The 20,352-nt window shown below is 47.1% G+C and overlaps 1 protein-coding gene across 2 annotated transcripts in view; it reads left to right on the top strand.

Moving 5' to 3' along the window:
- Window positions 1–7,563, top strand: part of LOC130119081 (serine/threonine-protein kinase/endoribonuclease IRE1-like) — a 28,404-nt gene extending 20,841 nt beyond the window's left edge. For both annotated transcript variants that reach the window (XM_056287475.1, XM_056287477.1), the window contains exons 10-22: window positions 183–342; window positions 964–1,079; window positions 1,223–1,417; window positions 1,795–2,056; window positions 2,242–2,332; window positions 2,472–2,661; window positions 3,524–3,623; window positions 3,823–4,022; window positions 4,362–4,509; window positions 4,806–4,933; window positions 5,031–5,154; window positions 5,749–5,816; window positions 5,940–7,563. In XM_056287475.1, coding sequence (XP_056143450.1) covers window positions 183–342; window positions 964–1,079; window positions 1,223–1,417; window positions 1,795–2,056; window positions 2,242–2,332; window positions 2,472–2,661; window positions 3,524–3,623; window positions 3,823–4,022; window positions 4,362–4,509; window positions 4,806–4,933; window positions 5,031–5,154; window positions 5,749–5,816; window positions 5,940–6,509 — 2,352 coding nt within the window. In that variant the 3' untranslated portion in view covers window positions 6,510–7,563. The remainder of the gene's footprint in view (window positions 1–182; window positions 343–963; window positions 1,080–1,222; window positions 1,418–1,794; window positions 2,057–2,241; window positions 2,333–2,471; window positions 2,662–3,523; window positions 3,624–3,822; window positions 4,023–4,361; window positions 4,510–4,805; window positions 4,934–5,030; window positions 5,155–5,748; window positions 5,817–5,939) is intronic.
- The last annotated feature ends 12,789 nt before the right edge of the window (window positions 7,564–20,352 follow it).

Raw genomic sequence — 20,352 nt, 5'->3', positions numbered from 1 at the left:
TTCACACAGTGTTGTATTTACTCACGTGCTGGGTCTGATAACGAGCACAGACGTATGTTTGGACTACCGTTTCAGTGTTCCCAAGCCGCTCAAAACATGAAACGAAGGGGGAAAAAAATTCCCGAGTCGTTAGATATTTGATGAAATTAAGACGTTAACTGAAATTCTGTCGCTGTGCACAGCCTCGTGGCAGCACCTTCCCCATGTTGGAAGGTCCTGACAGCCAGGAGACCGAGGAGGACAAGGAGTGCGTGATCACCCCTAGTACCAGCGTCAACTTCAATGCTGCCCTCCGGAAGAGGCACCGTATCAACTTCATGAGGAACCACCTGCTCCTCATAGGTAACTGTCAGCTAGAATTCCTGCCTCCTTTTGATTTGAAATTAGCTCTGCCTGATACAGAACACCTGTGTATTCAGAACTGTAGTCGAGGGACCCACCCAAGATGTTCCTTGTGTGTGTGTGTGTGTGTGTGTGTGTGTGTGTGTGTGTGTGTGTGAGTGTGAGGGGGCATTCAAGGGAATCCTTTCTTCTACTTACGGTATAGACAGCATACCGTAACTGAGGGTTCATGGGACACATTTTTGTTGAATAAGGTTCTGTGGCCCAAAGTGTATATTTTTGGGGGTCCTTGATATATAGGTTTGACAACACCAGTGAGAAGCAGTTGTCAATTTATCTTGGACCTAACCACCTTTTTGGGATTGTCATTAAGTGTTTTAATTTTGAATTTCAGGCTTGTCTGATGTAAGTTGGCTAAATGGATATTCAAAGATAATACTATAAGGAATAAAGGCTTCCACTGCACAGTAACACTGTGGTGAGGTCGCCCTCTGCTGGAAGTGAGAGGCACTGGGTGAAAGTGAGAGGAACGACGTTGACATGAGCGTTAGTACAGTGGCAACTGGTTGGGTTGCATAGATGGGGAAGATGGTGAGAAATGAATTTCTCCCTCTGTCCAAGGTCATCACGAGACTCCTCCTGACGCACACAACAAGATGCTTGAGAAGTTCCCTGACAGTCTTCCTCGCAACCAGGGCAACGTAATCCCACCAACCACTGAAAAGACTATAGAGGAGGTGTGTCTGTAACACTGTAATTAGATCTTCCATCATATGAAAGCACCTCATTCTTCTTTCTTTTTTTTTTTTACTACAACGTTTACATATATAGATCTTCTCACTCTTACCTCCCACTCAACTACCTCCCATCTGTGTTGTAGAAGGTGAATGAAAGTGGTATGGATGATGGTCCGCCTCCTTCTCAGCCAGAAACCTCCATCCAGGAACCCGGAGCTAGTGGGCGCACTGTCCGGCTGGAAGCCCCAGTGGATTCCATGCTTAAAGACATGGCTACCATCATTTTATCCACCCTCCTCCTAGCAGGCTGGGTGGCCTTTGTTATCACCTACCCCAAGGTTAGTCGGACAGCTTTGCTGTGTAGAACTACCACTCAGCAGTGTTAGTAGTAGGTGGAGGAAATTGCATTTAAGCGGATTTTGGCAACACTTTCAGTATGTTGTACATCCTAGAGATGTCAGTCCCTCAAAAGTCTAAATATTGTCAACGATAGAATTTTTGTTTCAGAAGATAAATCTGGTTTACTGTAGGGTTCACTGGAATAACACAGAATTAAAACATTAAAAACGCTGTATAGTAAAACACAAATAGCCACAACATATACAATAAAAACATTGTTGGAAAGACCAACCAAAGTCAATATCTTAATAAAACATAAAAATGAAGACAGGCCCCATTTCATAATCTCACCATCCTCTCCTCTCCTCTCCTGCAGAGTGTCCACAAGCAGCAGCAGCTTCAGCACCAAGAGTTCCAAAGGCAGATGGAGGAGAGGCTGGAACTTCTCCAGAGGCAGCAGCCTTTCCCGCCACCCGCTGAACTTGGCCTGGTCCCTGACAGCAACTACCTAGAGGTGGCCCATGCCCGCTCTGAGAGCTCCAACCACAGCAGCCCCAACATCACCCCCCGTGCTTCCAACCACTCCAACCTCTCTGTCTCTGAGCTTGGCAGCTCTGCCAATGAGCATGAAGATGGAGGTAAAGAGATGCATGTGTAGAAGTGAAGAATTCTTTACGTAAAACACATGCACACTTGCAAACAAGTAGCTTGGCCAGAACTGGTGCCAAAGTTTCAGTTTAAACAGTGGAAATTTATTTCACATGATCACTGAAATGCTGACTAAAGCGCATCATACTGATATGTATCTCGTCTGCTTATTCAGATGATGATTCCAATATTGTCAGAGTGGGCAACATAACCTTCAACCCCAGGAATGTCTTAGGACATGGTGCAGAGGGCACCATTGTCTATAGGTAAGTTCAAATCTGCAGTTTTTATGAAGTCCCAATTTAATAATGACCAAGCATTGGACATATTTATAGGTACTTATAGATAGCTGTTATACTGGCCAAATTCTGTTCTAACATTGTTTTGCCACTTTTTCTCCACCAGGGGTCAGTTTGACAACCGTCCGGTGGCAGTAAAGAGAATTCTCCCAGAATGTTTCAGCTTTGCTGACCTTGAGGTGCAGCTGCTGAGGGAATCGGACGAGCACCCCAACGTCATCCGCTACTTCTGCACAGAAAAGGACCGCCAGTTCCAGTACATCGCCATCGAATTGTGTGCCGCTTCACTACAGGAGGTACTGCACTGGATTCCCTAAACGGAACACCCTCATGTGGAGAGGCACTTAATCTTGCTCCTTTACTTTTCTAATAAGTATAGATTGACATCTTTATTTTATTTATTATGTTCATATCCATATTCTTGAGATTGTTTCTGCATCTTGATATGGACCAAAATTAAAATCCTCATTTTTATTATTGTGATATACTCATGGCGGCACGGTGGCGCAAGTGGTGAGCGCGGTCGCCTGACAGCAAGAAGGTCCTGGGTTCGAGCCCCGGGGTAGTCCAACCTTGGGGGTCATCCTGTGTGTGGAGTTTGCATGTTCTCCCCGTGTCTGCATGGGTTTCCTCCCACAGTCCAAAGACGTGCAGGTCAGGTGAATTGGCCGTACTAAATTGCTCCTAGGTATCAATGTATGCATGTGTGTCCCTGCCTGTGTGTCCCTGCCTGTCACCCAATGACTGCTGGGATAGGCTCCAGCATCCCCACGACCCAGAGAGCAGGATAAGCAGTTCGGATAATGGATGTATGGATGATACCCAGATTCCTGAGACTGTATCTGAATCTGGTTATGAATATGAATGACTGACACAATTCAATTCATGATTATTAATAAAAACAAAAAGACACAATTTCTTCAGTAGGTTGAGTTCAGTACATAATAGGACTCTTAACGCTACCGCAACATGTCTGAGACAGTTGTCAAATGCAGTGAACACCACTACTCAACTAACTACACTGAGTGCAGTAACGTGTCTGCCCATTTGCTTGTTCTTTTTCTACTTTGTCCTGAACCTCATAAAATGTGTGTGTGTGTGTGTGTTTGTGTGTGTGTGTGTGCGTGCGTGCGTGTGGGGGGGGGGGGCTATTTGCAGTATGTGGAGAAGAAAGATTTTGACCACCACGGACTAGAGCCGGTGACACTGCTTCATCAGGCCATGTCAGGACTGGCCTACCTGCACTCTCTCAACATAGGTAATGAGGAACGGTTGTGTACTTTAATACAGCGCACGTAACATTTTCATTTTTACATTTTGTCATTTAGCGGATGGTTTCACCCAAAATGCCTTATGAGAGTCAGCAAGTAGCAGATATTTGTAGTAAGTACAATCATCTGTTCATCCATAATAACTCACAGCTTGACTTCTTTCTCTCCTTTTCATCTGCCTTCTAGTCCACAGAGACCTAAAACCCCACAACATCCTGGTCTCCATGCCCAATGCACACGGCCGAGTCCGCGCCATGATCTCTGACTTCGGCTTGTGTAAAAAGCTGGCGGTTGGCCGCCATAGTTTCAGCAGGAGGTCTGGGGTGCCCGGCACTGAGGGTTGGATCGCACCAGAGGTCCTCAGTGAGGATTGCAAGGACAACCCGGTAGGTCAATGGTTAAGAAGAAACAACCATGACCCAAGATGTCTGAACTTTTATTTATTAAGGTGTTTGGTGGTATTGGGCCTTGATCAGCTTTGTTGTTGTTGGAGTTACAAATATGAATATCTGTTTGTTAAAGAGATCTGTGCCTGAACCAAATGAAAGTTAAATAAAATGAATGAACCAATGCTACACTCTTAAGTTGTTTTTTTCTAATTACATTCCAGTCATCTTACAGCTTTTGCATGTCTTTGAAATGTTGTATATCTTAAATGTTGTGTATGCCTTCCTAGGCCAGGCCATAACCTTCTTCCCTTATTTTCCTCCCTCTCTCCAATGTAGACTTGCACAGTTGATATTTTCTCTGCTGGCTGTGTCTTCTACTATGTTGTGTCCCAAGGCAGCCACCCCTTCGGCAAGTCTCTGCAGAGGCAGGCCAACATCCTTCTGGGTACATACAGTCTAGACCAGCTTCAGCCTGACAGACACGGTGAGGCGTACGCTCCATTCTGTTGTCTCATGTCATGTTCTGCCCCTCACAGAAACCACAGTAATGTAAAACTGGCTCATGATTGTGATAGATAATAGTACTCTGTAATCTAATATGTATGCCGAAGGAAATTAAATAACATAAAAGGAAAACCTATGACCATGGTGAATATCAGGGCTTTTGCCTTTGTGAAAATTGCAAAAACATGATGTTTATCAACAGGTTTTACAGTAGCTTGAGGCTTCCCTTAAATGACCAACATGAGTTTTTGTTTTTTTAATCCATATCTCCACCAGAGGACATTGTGGCCAGAGATCTGATAGAGCAGATGTTGAGCATGGAGCCCCATTGGAGACCTTCAGCTGAATGTGTTCTCAAACACCCTTTCTTCTGGAGTCTGGAAAGGGAGTTGCAGTTTTTCCAGGTCAGGTCCACATGTCCAAGTCAGCTCATTTATCCTTAACGTGGGTTTCTGCACAGTTATAGCTTTTGCTGACATGTTCCCCGGTGTTCCCTTCCAGGATGTGAGTGACAGAATAGAAAAAGAGCCGCTGGACGGACCAATTGTGAGACAGCTTGAGAGGGGAGGAAGGGCCGTTGTTAAGAGTGACTGGAGAGAACATATCACTGTGCCTCTGCAGACAGGTATGAGACAGGCCAAAGGTCACACATCTACTATCACACCCCTGCACTTCTAGTCCTATGTTATAAAACTACACTTGGATGGTTGTACCTTCTGTGCCACAAGGCGGTGAGGTGAAATTATCGCTTGTTCAGTATGGCTGAGAAATTATGATTTTATGTATTTTCTTTGAGTAAGTTTAAATTTCACCTTACATGTAGGGTTCGATGTGCTAGTTGTGAACAAGGTTGCTACATCCTGTTAAGACATGTCAGATGTCACATTAGTTTGGTATGTTGTTCCTGTTTATGCAAGTAGTATGTCATTCAGAAAATTTAAAATGATTCATTGAATTTATACCTAACTGGTTATGGTCCGGCTAGACAAATGATAAGGATAATGTTTTTCTGAGGAAAACGCAGACCGGCATTTTTGTTTGAACATATCTGTCTAATATTCTAAAGCGGTTACTATAAAAAAAAAGAAGAATTTCTAGTTTTGTTGAATGGATTTTTGGCTGGCTTCCAGTGTGCTACCATGTTGTAGTATTGTCAGTTGTATTCTTTAAAATGCAGTTGTCTTTGGTTGACATACTGGATGTGGTTTGTCTTTGGCAGATCTGCGGAAATTCCGCTCCTATAAAGGCGGATCAGTTAGAGATTTGCTCCGTGCAATGAGAAACAAGGTAAGCATGTGTTGTCATGGGTGTGAACAGTTTGTCTTTTCTGAAGTGAAATTGATTTGTGCCTTTGTGAGTGTGGCTACCTGTCAGATCTACTATCTGTGTTTCCCTTTCTGCCATCGACAGAAACACCATTACAGGGAGCTGCCTGCTGAGGTCCAGGAGACTTTAGGCTCCATCCCTGATGACTTTGTCTTTTACTTCACCTCCCGCTTCCCCCATTTGCTGAAGCACACATACCTGGCCATGCGCACCTGTGCACACGAGAGGGCATTCATGCCTTACTACCCCAGTGTAGAGCAGCTCACAAGGACACAGGCTCTGTACACAACCCCAGAGCCACAAAGACAAGATGAACCACATATACAAAACTTGCCAACGGACACATCACAACCTGAGAAATCAACAACTCAACCACTATCCTCCACAGAGAGCACACTGGAACTGCCAGTCAGCAACACAATACCAACCCAATCTGTGCCAACCACATTACACGATGAACCTGTATGTCCAGTGTTTCCAGTTCAGACCGTGCTCTCAACTGCAACAGCCGAAGTGACAGACTTGTCCAGGCAGACAGTGAGCTCTGCTGATGCTTTAGAATCATCCACATTTTGTCAAAGGGAAACTGATTCCATTCAGCCTGAAGCACACTCACAGCCTTATCGTCCTGCACTCGACAGCGAGCCAGAGTGAAGTGGGCTGGAGGAGCTGGATGGATTCAGCACCGAGGGAAGCGTAGCCTTAAAAAGTGGACATGTCCTGGGGCTCTGCCTTTCTGCCCTGCGCTGGTGAAGACCAGGCCTGCAGTGCCTGGATTCACCGCTAGGCGTGGAGCGGCAGCACCCCAATTTTAAGTGCCTTCTGTCCATCTGGGTTAAACTCGCTCCCAACAGAACCGTCCACATGTCTTTCTCTGCCTTCACATGAAAGGCTGTCCTCTTGACAAGGTGTTGTCGGTCATTATCTTGGAGCTGCAAAGAGAGTATTTCTTTTATTTTACAATGACATCGAAAAGAAAAAAAGTATTGCTCTTCCCCAAAAATGCTTGTTCTTGTATTGTATTTGGGGAATATCTGTGATGTAATGTTGATGTAATGAACATTGTTGTATCGTGCAATGTGTCCCCCCCCCCACAGTGAGCTTATTCACTGCAAAGATGTGTATATTTTTCTAGAGTGATTCAGCGTTTGGGTCATTGATAATCATCCGTTTAATGTGGCCGCCGTGCCTTTTAATCGACACTGTGCTGTAAGGGTACCAGTCTCTAAAATGGTTATGCTAAATATACTTGTCTGTTTATATGCTGCTAGACTGCTTCTTTTTGTCAATCAAGACCATTGTACTGACTTCCTCTGTGAGAGTGAACTGTATTCCAAAGGACATTCAGATTTGACTCTGAATGTAACAAGTAAAGTTTACTCATTTGATTGAACTGGTTGTTGACAAAATATTAGGGGTTCACTAACCTAAAGTAGGCTGTCGGTTAGGCCAGTTATTTGACAATGTCAAATTGAGATTGAATAACTCGCAGATTAAATGTTTTTTTTAAAGATTAAAATAAGTGAGTTTTCTCTCATTTGCCTAAATACCTGTTACCGTGCTTTTTTTTTTTATTTGAAAAATGATCAATCTTAGGCACACAAATCCTCCTGTATGCACCTAAGAATCTGACCAAACATTGATGAGAAATGTTCCAGCATTGCTGATGGCAGGTATTGTGCTACTAAAACCTACAAAAGCATAATAAAGTCTGCATTTGGAACACAGCGGCCGTCCGGCAAGAAGTAAAACCAGCTTTATTTGTTTTAGGACTGAAACGATTCCTTTATTTCTCCCAAATCTACAAAATATATGTTCTCTTATATTTTCTTTATCAAATTAGAGAATCCTTCATTATTTCTGAGGTAGGTTATGAAATATGTAAAGCAATGCATATTTCATTTTCTTTGTAAAAGTGAAACTGAAAAATAGCTTTTGTCTTAAATAACAACCAAAAAAACCTAAACTGAATTTTAAAACTAATCCCAAATTGGATAAACACAAATAAAGAAATTCCATTCCCGGAACCGCTTATCCTGCTCTCAGGGATGCTGCAGCCTATCCCAGCAGCCATTGGGCGGCAGGCGGGGACACAACCTGGACAGGCCGCCGGACTGTCACACAGGGCCGAGAGACACATACACACAGCTAGGGACAAATTAGTGCGGACGATTCATCTGATCTATTTGTCTTTGGGAAGAAACCCCACGCAGGCAACATGCAAACTCCACACAGGACGACCCCCAAGGTTGGGCCACCCCGGGGCTCGAACCCAGGACCTTCTTACTGTGAGGCGACCTCGCTAACCACTGCGCCACCGTGCCGCCGATAAAGAAAACCTCTTCAAATAAACGAAGGTGTGGCATGGGCGGATCCAGGGGCGGGGCTAGAGGGGCACAGATGAGTAAACGTCACGATCTGTGGCCCCTCAAACGTTTCTTGTAAGTGTCGCGCGTTTGCGGGCACGTGATTCTGATGAGGCGCGAGGTTCAGATGGAGGGCAGGAAGTGAAAAGCAGAATGGACGAGATGGAGCTGGTTTAGCCCCAACTAGGGTTGCCAACCGTTCCTCAAAATAAGGAATCGTTCCTTATTATATATATATATATATATATATATATATATATATATATATATATATATATATATACACACATCTATGCGTATGTGTGTGGTGTAAGGCACATTATATTTGCTATGCCCGCGCCGCCCCGTCCATCCAACCCCCGTGCATGTCCTCTGTTCCTCGTTTCCATTTCTCGCAGTTGGCAGCCCTACCCGAGCTGTGCTAGTCTAGGCGATATTATGAGAGAAAGGTATAAGCAGAAAGTAAGACATGTTGGACATGATCTTATTGTAACCGGTTATTTTGTTGCCCGGTGCGGGATTCGATACGCGGCGTACTGCACCACAAGGTGACATCACTAACCGCTCGGCTAAAGGATCAGATCCGTTGGCTGGGGACTAACGGGTCTTATTAGTAGTTTACATTATGTTATGAAGAGTGATTCTTTTTTTCTTTTTTGACGAAACCGCAGACGACAGTTCGCAAGCCATTTTTCCGGCGTTTTTGGTCAGTTTCTTGCACCACCAACCCCCCTCATGAACAACAACTTTTGGTACTCAAGAAAAACTCCTTGTGGATCCTCAGTTAATGACGCCAAACATAGGAATTTCGAAAGTTTGTGATAGCGCTTCCTGTGCAGAAAACCACTTCCTGCCCTCCATCTGTAGTTCGTGACGTCATATGCGAACAACCTATTATGGGCGTTAATGAGACTCGTGTTTATAAGCGGGAACTGGTCATTCCGATGCGGCTCGAACCAGAGCCCTAGAAAGAGAGAGTCGCGTCAACGAGGGAGTCAGAACGCGAGAGGGTCACGTGGTTCACGTAGCCGCCGAATAGTTCCAAACGAAGCTTGGCGGGTGTTAGAAGACTAGACTAATACTTTATGTCTATCTCTGCGCAGATGAAGTGGATTATTAAACCGTTATAAAGAATCGTACTGACTACCGAACTTCTGCTGGAGGGAAAAAATGCAGCCTTCGTTTATTCGGTCGTTTTGGGAGAAGAAGAAAATGAACAGCGTCTCAGTGACGTAATCAATCCGCGCATGCAAGCGCAACACCGCCCACTTGTGGACAAACAAAGTCGTAAACAAAATAATAGTACACAGTAACACATAGTCATACAATACACTGATGTCATATCCCAACACTCCCACTTATGAATCGTGAGCTTACTGTATACCCTTTCATATTCATAGAACAAAATAAAAAAATAAACTTGGTATAACCCATACCACTCACATTTCACACACCAAACATTGCCTTAGCAAATGTCTTCAGTTTTACCTTGGATGTGGGCTTCGTCATTACATCCGCAACCATTTCGTCTGTAGGGCAATACACCAATGACATCCTTTCCTTTGACTCCTTGGAGTACACAGAATAGTCTGATAGGTTTTGTGTAAAACCATCACCTGTCAAACACTCGTGTAACAGTAAATTCCAATTGCGGCCAGACTGCTTGAGGCCGTAGATTGACTTCTCTAGTTTACACACTAGTTTTTCTCCCTTCTCAATATAACCCTCAGGTTGTTCTATGTATATGTCATAGTCTATGGGGGCATGAAGATAGGCCGTCTTTACATCCATCTGGTGTAAAATCAAGTCATACTGAGCCGCCTTCTGTAGAAGCACTTGAACACTTGTTAGGTTGGCTGTCGCCGAAAATGTCTCCCCATAATCCACCCCAGCTCTCTGGCTATATCCCTTTGCTACAAATCTAGCCTTGTACTTGTCGTGTCCGTCTATATCTGTCTTTATCGCATACACCCCCCTTCCTCCCACTGTTTTCTTGCCCTCTGGCAATTTCGTAAGGGTGAATGTTTTGTTGTCTCTTAGAGACTCCATTTCCTCGTCCATTGCCCTGGACCACTTTTCTGATTCTGGCGATTCCATGGCCTCTTTAAAGGTCAGAGGGACACCGCACACTGCCCTGTATGCATAATCTATAGTAGTGAGTGAGCTGTCATCACTGTCGCCCTGACTATAGTCAATCAGGTATCTCGGAGGGTTGCGTTCCCTTTGGGGGTACCTCCCACTGGCTGAGGCTTGTGATGTCACCCTTGGGTGCTCCTCGTCATCATCCTCGGGTGCTGACTGTGTACCGTCAGTCTGTACATTTTTCTGTACTCTAGGCTGAGTTGCAGCTGTCTCAACAGACTTTCTCTCTCTTACCCAGTCTTCTGGGCGCAGACCTGGTGTCTGAGTATCATTTTCACTAGTTGCCTTGTGTACAAATTTTTTTTTTTTAATTTATTTCTGATTTTTCCCTTTTTTCTCCCAATTTAGTGGCCAATCGATCCCTATTTTAATTCAAACACCCACCCTCGCACTGTATGCGTTCGCCAACTGCATCTCTCCGGCCGGCAGTCTCGAAGGAGACCGCCTCGCCACTTTCGTGACAAGGCGACTCCAAGCCGAACCACTGTTTTTCCGACACACACAGACACGCATAAACGTGACGAACACAAGCCGACTCCGCCCCCCTCCCGAAGACAGCGTTGCCAATGATCGCTGCTTCGTCGAGTCCGGCCATAGTCGGATTTGACGAGACCGGGGCGCGAACCCCAGTCCCCAGTGGGCAACTGCATCAACACAGAGCCGGTGCTTAGACCGCTACACCACCGCGGACCCCCCTTGTGTACAAACTTAACTAGTCTGTGTTTCTGTACTTTCTCTTGGTCAGGGTAGTAGACTAGGTAGGCCAGGCTGTTCTTGTCGTGTCCTACAAAACGCCCCCTCTCACATCTAGAATCTAACTTTCCCTTGTCCTGCTGGTAGGCATAGCATTCTGTCCCGAACTTTTGCATTCTAGCCATGTTCCACTTTTTTTCCTGAATTGCCGTGTATGGCGTAGTGCCTGTGTGCTTGTTGAAGCATCTGTTTCTGGTGTGGGCTGCCTCCTGTACAGCACAATGCCAGAGGCTCTTTGGTAGACCACTATCTATTAGCATACACCTTGCCATCTCGAATAGTGTGCGTCCTTCTCTCTCTGCAACGCCATTTTGATGGGGAGAGTATGGGCAGGACGTCCCATGTCTTATTTTGTTCCGTCTCAACAGGGTTTGAAACTCCTTGCCTGTAAACTCAGTTCCATTATCCGACCTTATGCATTTCACTGTCCCATAGGGAGCTACATCTGCCAGAAATTTCTCGGTCGCTTGCACTGTGTCACTCTTTGTTTTTAAGAAATAAACACACACTGCCCCTGTGTACACATCTGTAAATGATTGCATGTACCTGAAACCATTAATGGACTCGTTTGCCACAGGACCGGCTAAATCAGTGTTTACCAACTTCAGTGGTGTCTTGGCTTTGTCTGTAGATTTCCTGTTCCTGTTTTGGGTAAACTTCCCTTCTATGCATACTGCACACTCTTTGTCAGGTTTACACACTTTACCCTTTATATGCATACCATCAGTGATATCCTGTAGCTTTATGATATCGTCATAGTTGCAGTGGCCCATTATCTCATGCCAAGTTTCTATATCATGGCTCACATGGCACTTTTCAACAACACATTCAGTTTGCAAATAGTACATTTTCCCCTGTACAAAAATGTCAAACCTGGTACCATCCGGTGACATCAGGGCATCTCTGCCCTCTTCGAAGAACACACTGGCTCCGTGTGCTGTCGCAGACTTCACAGAGAAGAGCTCTTGGGGGTACGATGGAATATAAAGTGCCCCGCAGTGTCACTCTACACCGTCGCCCCTCACTGTCGAGCAGACATACCGTAGCATCTCCCCTGCCCTGCACCACACCAAAGGTGCGCTTACCGTCCGCCAGCTCCATGCAGTGTTTCTCTGGCTCGAACGAGCTGTCAAAGCTCTTGAACTTCTTCTTATCATTGACTATGTGGGAAGAAGCCCCACAGTCCACAATCAATCCTGGTTTGAACTGTTGCCGTCGTCCTGGTCCTGCTGAGCTGGTCTCTCCAGCCTGCACTCTGAAGATGTAGTTCTCTTCTTCCGCAGCATTCCCCGGTCCCTGACCTCGACCTGCTCCGTGACCACCGCCGCCGCCACCTTGCTCGCGTGCACACCTGGCTCCATCAGCGCGGTCCTTCTTCTTGCACACTTTGTCCGTGTGACCCTTGATCCGGCAGAAGCTGCACCACACGCTGCGTGAGCAGTCCGATTTCCGATGGCCTTTGTCACCGCATCGCCAGCACACCGTTTGTTCATCATCTCCCTCACAGTGTTTCACTGGCTTTTTCTTAGGCGCTGCGTGGGCCTTCATCACCCTCTCGGACGTCTCGTCCAATGCTGTAGCATTAGCTACATCTTCAGCCGCCTCAAAGTTTCTCAATTTGGCCTTAAATTGTCCCAATGTCAACTCACTGTCGCCATGTGTCACCATTAGAGTGAATGGCTTATATCTCTCGGGTAACCCCCTCATCACCATGGCCATCATTAGTCCCTCACTCGGTGCTTCTCCCGCCCCTTTGAGAGCCGTAATGATTTGTTCAGCTCGGATAATGTATTCGGTTATCGTCTCATTATCAGCTTTCTTTAGCCCAGTCAATGTTACACACAGAGTGACAATCCGGGGTCTGCCCTTACCAATATAATGTTCCCGCAACATCCATAGACTCTCTCTACCTTTGTTCTTCGTTTCTCTGAAGATCAGTCCCAAGCTTGTGTTGTCCAATAAAGGCGCCAATGCGCAGTAGGCGCCCGCGTTCCGCTCCTCGTCTAGGGCCTGCTCTTCCGCTGTCAAAGGTCCCGCGGGCTCGGTAAGGATGGTGGTTTTCAGCCCCACACCATGCATGCAACAGAGCATTCGCTCTTCCCACAGTTCATACTCATCGGCCTGTCCGTTGAATGTGGACCACCTGCTCTTCTTTCGCTCCATCTCCCTAGGTAGCGTTAGCTTAGCTTAGCGTTCCGTTAGCTTCCCGATAGCCTCTCTCGATGCTAACTAGCGTCACACTTGCTAACTTGCTACTCCGTGCTAACCTGCGCGCATCCCGCCATCCGAGGTTATCACACTTCGTGTACTTCTTTTATCAAACTACTAAATAATCCAACGTTGTCTGGGCCCATAACCTGTTAGAAGACTAGACTAATACTTTATGTCTATCTCTGCGCAGATGAAGTGGATTATTAAACCGTTATAAAGAATCGTACTGACTACCGAACTTCTGCTGGAGGGAAAAATGCAGCCTCCGTTTATTCGGTAGTTTTGGGAGAAGAAGAAAATGAACAGCGTCTCAGTGACGTAATCAATCTGCGCATGCAAGCGCAACACCGCCCACTTGTGGACAAACAAAGTCGTAAACAAATTAATAGTACACAGTAACACATAGTCATACAAATACACTGGTGTCATATCTCAACAGCGGGTCATTTAAATGAACTGCTTAGCCGCGATTTCTGGTAACTACTGTAAACTACTAATAAGACACGTTAGTCCCTAACTAACGGGTCTGACCCTTTAGCCGAGCGGTTAGTGACGTCGCCTTGTAGTGCAGTACACCCCGTATCGAATCCCGCACCGGGCAAGAAAATAACCGGTTACATTGGTGGCAGCGGTGGGATCCGGAAGTGTGCAGATCCTCAGAAGTCTCTTCGGAGCGCGGGAAGAACAAAGCACGAGGGCGCGCTTCCGGGGAGGGTGACGACTGTAAACTACTAATAAGACACGTTAGCCCCTAGCTAATGGGTCTGACCCTTTAGCCGAGCGGTTAGCAATGTCGCCTTGTGGTGCAATATACCCCGTATCGAATCCCGCACCGGGCGAGAAAATAACCGGTTACACTACTAACCAATATTTTCAGATTTTACATTTATATATAGATATATATATATAGATATAGTCCAACGTGACACATAGTCTATGCGCACTGTTTGTGTAACGGGGGCAATCCTATGCTGTTCTATGCTGGTCAGTGTAACGGGGGCAGTCCTATGCTGTTCTGTGCTGGTCAGCCTGCTGCACGCCCGTCACTCTCATCATTAGCTCTGCGTTGTGTTCTATTTTCGGTGGGGCCCCAGGTGTTGTGGGGGGCCCTCAGTCTCTCATCATCATCATCATCATCATGATCAAGGAAGGAGGGGGGACACACAGGACTCTATTTGGCCCACCTTGCCATTTATTTTGGTTTCAAACCCTTCGACAAACGTCCAGTCCTCCAGCGGGAGCGGTGTTTCTTACGGACGTGGGGGTCGAAGTTCAACCACTGCCCGGACTTCACTCGTGTGCGTTAGAAGGAGAAACCGTCCACGGGACTCCGATGTAAGAAAGGATAAACAAGTATTTTATCCCACAGCTTGCAGTATCTTCTTACAGGGATACTCAAGGTTACGTTCTCCTCAATCAGCAAAACTGTCCTACGGTAAGAAACACGCGTGGCTCGGCTCGATCGCTGCTTGAGACTCCTCCCACAAAACAAAAAATGGCCTCTCCCGCGTTCCCTCTTCCATGTACCCACAAGACCTCTCTCTTAAAGAGACAGTACATGTATATGACGGTCGTTGGAAAACATACATAAAAGTAAATAATGACATAAAATAAAATGTGGTAAACACAAATAACAGCACACAGACAGGATTTGGTGATATTTCATACTCAAACAAAATAAAATAAAAACATTAATTTTAACCTGGTTACATTCACCCCTTCTGAAATTCACCAACATCCTGACAGCAGGATAAAAAGAGAAAGAGGAAAGGAAAAGCCCATCACTGACTACTGGCACAAGTGAAAAGAAGGACCTAGTCCTCCAGTCAACTTAGGAGCTACCTCGGTTACGAGGTTCAGAAAATAATGAGGTTGATCAAGTCTCAGTATTCCCCTAGATCAATGTGACGCCTGATACGCCACACCATGCACTTGGCCCAAAACAACCCTGTCTGATAGACACCTAATAACTCACATTAAACTAGTTTGAATGACTCCAACCACCATCAAAGTTCAAACCCTCACACTCCGTAGAAATGGCATCTGAGCCATAGATTCTATTAACCTGTTCACTGACCTCACCACCCTCCCTGTGCGTGTCCTAACCCGACCATCGCTCTCTACTTGTGTGCGTGAGACAGTGCGAGCTGTAACATCTGTATCGAGTGAGGGTGGTGCCCCTGTGTGCGAATCAGTGTGAGATATAACACCAACATCGAGTGAGTGTGATGCCTCTATGTGTGGTGCATGTGTATTGTGCGGTGCGTGTGTGTTGGGTGGAGACTGAGCAGTGTCCCCCACAGGACTGACTACCAGACTAGACGGAATGAACTCTTCCGCTTCTGCCCACTCAGGTCTAGGCGAGTCTCCAAGTGATGAGACTGCTAGCCCCACTGCATCCCCTGAAACCGTCAGGCCATCTGCACTGTCCTCCTCATCGGACTCTGCGCAGTCAAGCAACTGACAGGTTGTACTGGACTCCTCACCCTGATCTAACTCAGGAAGGGGCAAGAAGTTGACCTCCAACAAACGGTTCCTGTGCACCACTCTGGTGTGCCCCTCTGCATCCTGAATCTTGTAGACGTGGATATTGGGGTTGACACCGACAACCGTGTACACTCCGTTCTCCCATTTGTCAGCCAACTTTCTCTTCCCTCGCTCACTCTGGTTCGCAACCAAAACACGATCCCCGACAGACAGGACAGTGCCCTTGGCGTGTCTGTTGTACTGTCGCGCCTGATGCTGCTGCTCAGCCGTGGAGTGCTTCTGAGCGATCTCCATTGCACTCCTTAGACAGGAAAGCAGAGACTGAGCATAAGAGTCATAGTCAACAACGTGAGGATCATGCAAAACCTGCCTGAACATAACATCCACCGGCAGTCTTGGGACACGCCCATACATCAGGAAGAAAGGTGCATAACCTGTGGTCTCGTGAACAGTGGCATTGTACGCGAGCGTGAGAGAATGGATCTGCTGAGGCCACTGTTGCTTCTGCTGAAGCGGAAGGGAACGGAGCATATTCCCCATCGTGCGATTAAAACGCTCTGTCCCGCCATTACCCATAGGATGGTAGGCCGTCGTGTGGGACTTCGCTACACCCGCCAACTTGAGAAGCTCTGCAATCAGGTTGCTCTCAAAGTTTGTGCCCTGGTCAGAATGTATTCTCTCCGGAAACCCGTAAACACAGAATACATGATCCCAGAGTTTCTTGGCGACCTGCTTCGCTGTCTGATTGGTGCAGGGGAACGCGTGAGCAAGCTTAGTGAAGTGGTCAGTAACCACTAAGACATCGACTGACCGCTGCTTACTGTCCTCAGCGGACCAGAAATCCATACACACAAGCTGCATCGGTGCGGAAGTTTTAATGCTGTCCAGGGGCGCGCAAGCAGCTGGCTCTGGGGTCTTCCCAAACAAACATCTCCGACAGCATCTGACATATGCGCTGATATCCCTCTCCATGTCAGGCCAATAAAAACGCTGCCTTGCAAGAGAGAGAGTACGGTCCTGGCCCTGATGACCAGCGTGATCGTGGATGCCAGACAGTGCCTTGTCTTTCACACTCAGAGGTAAAACATACTGAGACCTACTCTGCTTGGACACTGGGTCCTTTGTCACCCTGTACAAGACACCATCATTGACTTCCAACTTCTCCCACTGTTTCAACAGCCTGAGGACCTTCTGATCAGCACCATGCCTCTCACGTCTCGATGGCCGCTTCCGAACAGCGACAAAGGACAACACCTTGGAGATGCAGGGGTCCTGCTCCTGACTCAACCTGAGCTCCTCGGTGGATAACATTGGCAGTGTATCCTGACCACCCGACAGATGCTGAACGTGCTGGACCAAACTGAGTGCTGTGAATACTGATGCATCAGGCCAGTCACATTTGGCTTGACAAAAAGCCCTGACCTCAGCTGCATCACAAGCAAACCCAGATCGCGCACTACTCACTGTTTGGGACTGGCAACTGAGTCTGAAAACATCCTGCACAGAGTCCCCCTCAACCCCGTCGGCTTCCTGAACAAGGGCCGGGTAGGGCTCCCTAAGTAGCCTCTGACTGACGGTTTTGAAAAAGGGTCGCGACTCAAGGCATCCGCCACCACGTTTTTCTTCCCTGGCAGGTGTTTGAGATCGAAAGTGTAAGACGCCAACTTAGACACTGTAATATTTGCTAGTAATATTTGATTTGCTAATGTCCCTTACGGCTTTCCGTAGCGCCACAACAAAGTCACGTGATGTACGTAACAACGTCAGTGGGAATCCGGTCGGTGAATAACACCCAGCACGAGAGAAGTCGTCCTTGCTTTATTAATGTTATAAGTTAACATAGCCAGAGGGCACAGAACATTACATGGTGTCAGAGTAGCGGAGTTTAAATACCCAATATGGATTCGTACGGCGTTCCAGCTCCACGGCTGGACTGGGAATCGGCGAACTTACCTGAAGCATGGAGACGATTTCGACAAACAACGGAGCTAATGTTCAAGGGCCCCCTGCGCGGGAAGAACGAAGAGGAGAAATGCAGCTACCTCCTGCTCTGGATAGGGGAAAAAGGGCGCGATGTGCACAACACTTGGACACTCAGCGGAGAACAAGCCAAGAAGCTAGAAACATACTACGATAAGTACACTGAGTACATCACCCCCAAAGCAAACCCGATTTATGCCAGATATAAATTTCATGAAAAGATGCAGGGAGAGAGTGAATCCTTCGAACAATTTGTAACTGAGCTAAAGCTCCTAGTCAAAGACTGTGGCTACCCAAATGCCGACGAGATGGTCAGGGACCGCATCGTGTTTGCCACCAACTCACCCAGAGTGAGAGAAAAGCTACTTAGCCAGGGAGCTGAGCTAACGCTAGAAAAAGCCATAGATGTAGCCCGCTCACACGAGCTAGCAAAGCAACAGCTAAAGTCTATGGGCCAGGGCAGCACGCATGAAACGGTGCACGCAATAGGCAGAAAGACCTACAAACCGAACGCACCCAAAGCAGCTAACGCTAACTTCAGACAAAGGGAAGGTAACGTTAGCACCGCCGCTAGGACGTGTAGCTATTGTGGAGGGCTACACGGCGCTAAAGCCACTTGCCCAGCTAAGGGTAAACAATGCATTAAATGCAAGAAGCTCAATCATTTTGCTAAAGTATGCAAGTCTAGCTCCCAGGGACAGACAAAGTACTACCGCGGCACAGTACATGCCGTCGGAGAGAACCCAGAAGAGTACACCACTGACAGAGAGCAGGAACAACTGTACTTCGACAACATTACAGTGGAGAGCACCGCTGTGGGAGAACAGACAGAGCTGTACATAGACTGCATCTCAATAGAGAACAACGGAAAAAGCAACGAGCAGGCTTACGTAGAGGTTGGAATTGGCACACCTCCACAGAAGGTAAAGTTTAAACTAGACACTGGGGCACAGGCCAATACTATTCCAACCTGTTCCAGGCGCTGTTCAAAAATGTGACACTGAAACCAGCAATACACAGACTCACTGAATATGGAGGAGGCGCGCTGAGCGTGAAAGGCACATGCAAACTCAAATGTAAGTACAGAGACAATGCAATGATGCTGGACTTTTACGTCATTGACACAAACGCCCCACCAGTCATGGCAATGAAAACATGCCGTGACCTAAACTTGGTACAAATAGTGATGGCTGTAAGCGAGGAAAACAATGTCACATCACAGAGCATAATGGATGAGTATGCAGATGTTTTCCAGGGAATAGGAGAGTTCCCAGGCGAGTGCACCTTCCGCGTCACACCAGATGCAACGCCGGTCGTCTGCCCGCCACGCAGAATCCCCATCGCCCTACGCAGCAAACTGAGGGACGAGCTTGACAGCATGGAGAAAGGCGGCATAATCTGTAAGGTAACAGAACCCACAGAATGGGTGAACGCACTCGTCATTGTTGAGAAGCCAAAGACAGGCAAACTTAGAGTGTGTTTAGACCCCAGAGCTCTTAACAAAGTGATACAACGACCTCACTACCCCCTCCCCACGCTGGAGGACGCCACCACAAAGCTCGCTGGAGCTGAGTACTTTAGCGTGTTAGACGCGCGGTCAGGCTATTGGGCCATCAAACTGAGCACTGAATCCTCAATGTTGACGACATTTAACACAGTGTTTGGCAGGTATCGTTTCCTCAGACTGCCATTCGGAATCGTGTCCGCTCAAGACGAGTTCCAGAGACGCGTGGATGAAACATATGAAGGATTGGACGGTGTAACGGCCAAAGTGGACGACATACTAGTGTTCGGCAAGACTAAAGAGGAACATGACCAGCGTCTCAGAGCGATGCTGAAGCGCACAAGGGAGCGAGGGGTGAGGCTCAACCCCGACAAGTGTCACATATGCGTGTCCGAGGTACGCTACTTCGGCCACACGCTCTCACACGAAGGCATCAAACCAGACCCACACAAGGTGAAGGCGGTCAAGGACATGCAACCCCCACAGAACAAAGCAGAGCTGGAGACAGTCCTCGGCATGATCAACTACCTCGCCAGATTCGCTCCACACCTCTCACAGATAAACTCACCCCTCAGACAGCTTCTGAAACAGGACAGTGAGTTTGTGTGGGATGCAGTCCACGACAAGGCGTTCCAAGAGATGAAGAATCTCATTACACAGCACCCAGGTCCAGTACTCTCATATTTCGACCCGCAGAAAGAGCTGCGACTCCAAGTGGATGCATCCAAAAGTGGCCTTGGGGCTGTCATGCTCCAAGATGGCAAACCAATTGCCTATGCGTCCAAGTCACTCAACAGCACTGAAGAAAACTACGCACAGATAGAGAAGGAGCTCTACGCTGTGGTCTTCGGCTGCAAGAGGTTCCACGAGTACATGTACGGACGAAAAGTGATTGTGGAGTCAGACCACAAGCCTCTGGAGGCAATACTAAAAAAGCCACTGGCAGCAGCACCACCCCGGCTGCAACGGATGATCCTGGCGCTCCAAAAATAAGACATCCAAATCATCCACCGCCCCGGTAAGGACATACCGGTGGCCGACACACTGTCTCGCA

Source organism: Lampris incognitus, chromosome 10 (assembly GCF_029633865.1).
Source record: "Lampris incognitus isolate fLamInc1 chromosome 10, fLamInc1.hap2, whole genome shotgun sequence".
Lineage (NCBI taxonomy): Eukaryota > Metazoa > Chordata > Actinopteri > Lampriformes > Lampridae > Lampris > Lampris incognitus.
The sequence above is the reverse complement of the archived record's forward strand: the minus strand, read 5'-3'. Positions and strand labels throughout refer to the sequence as shown.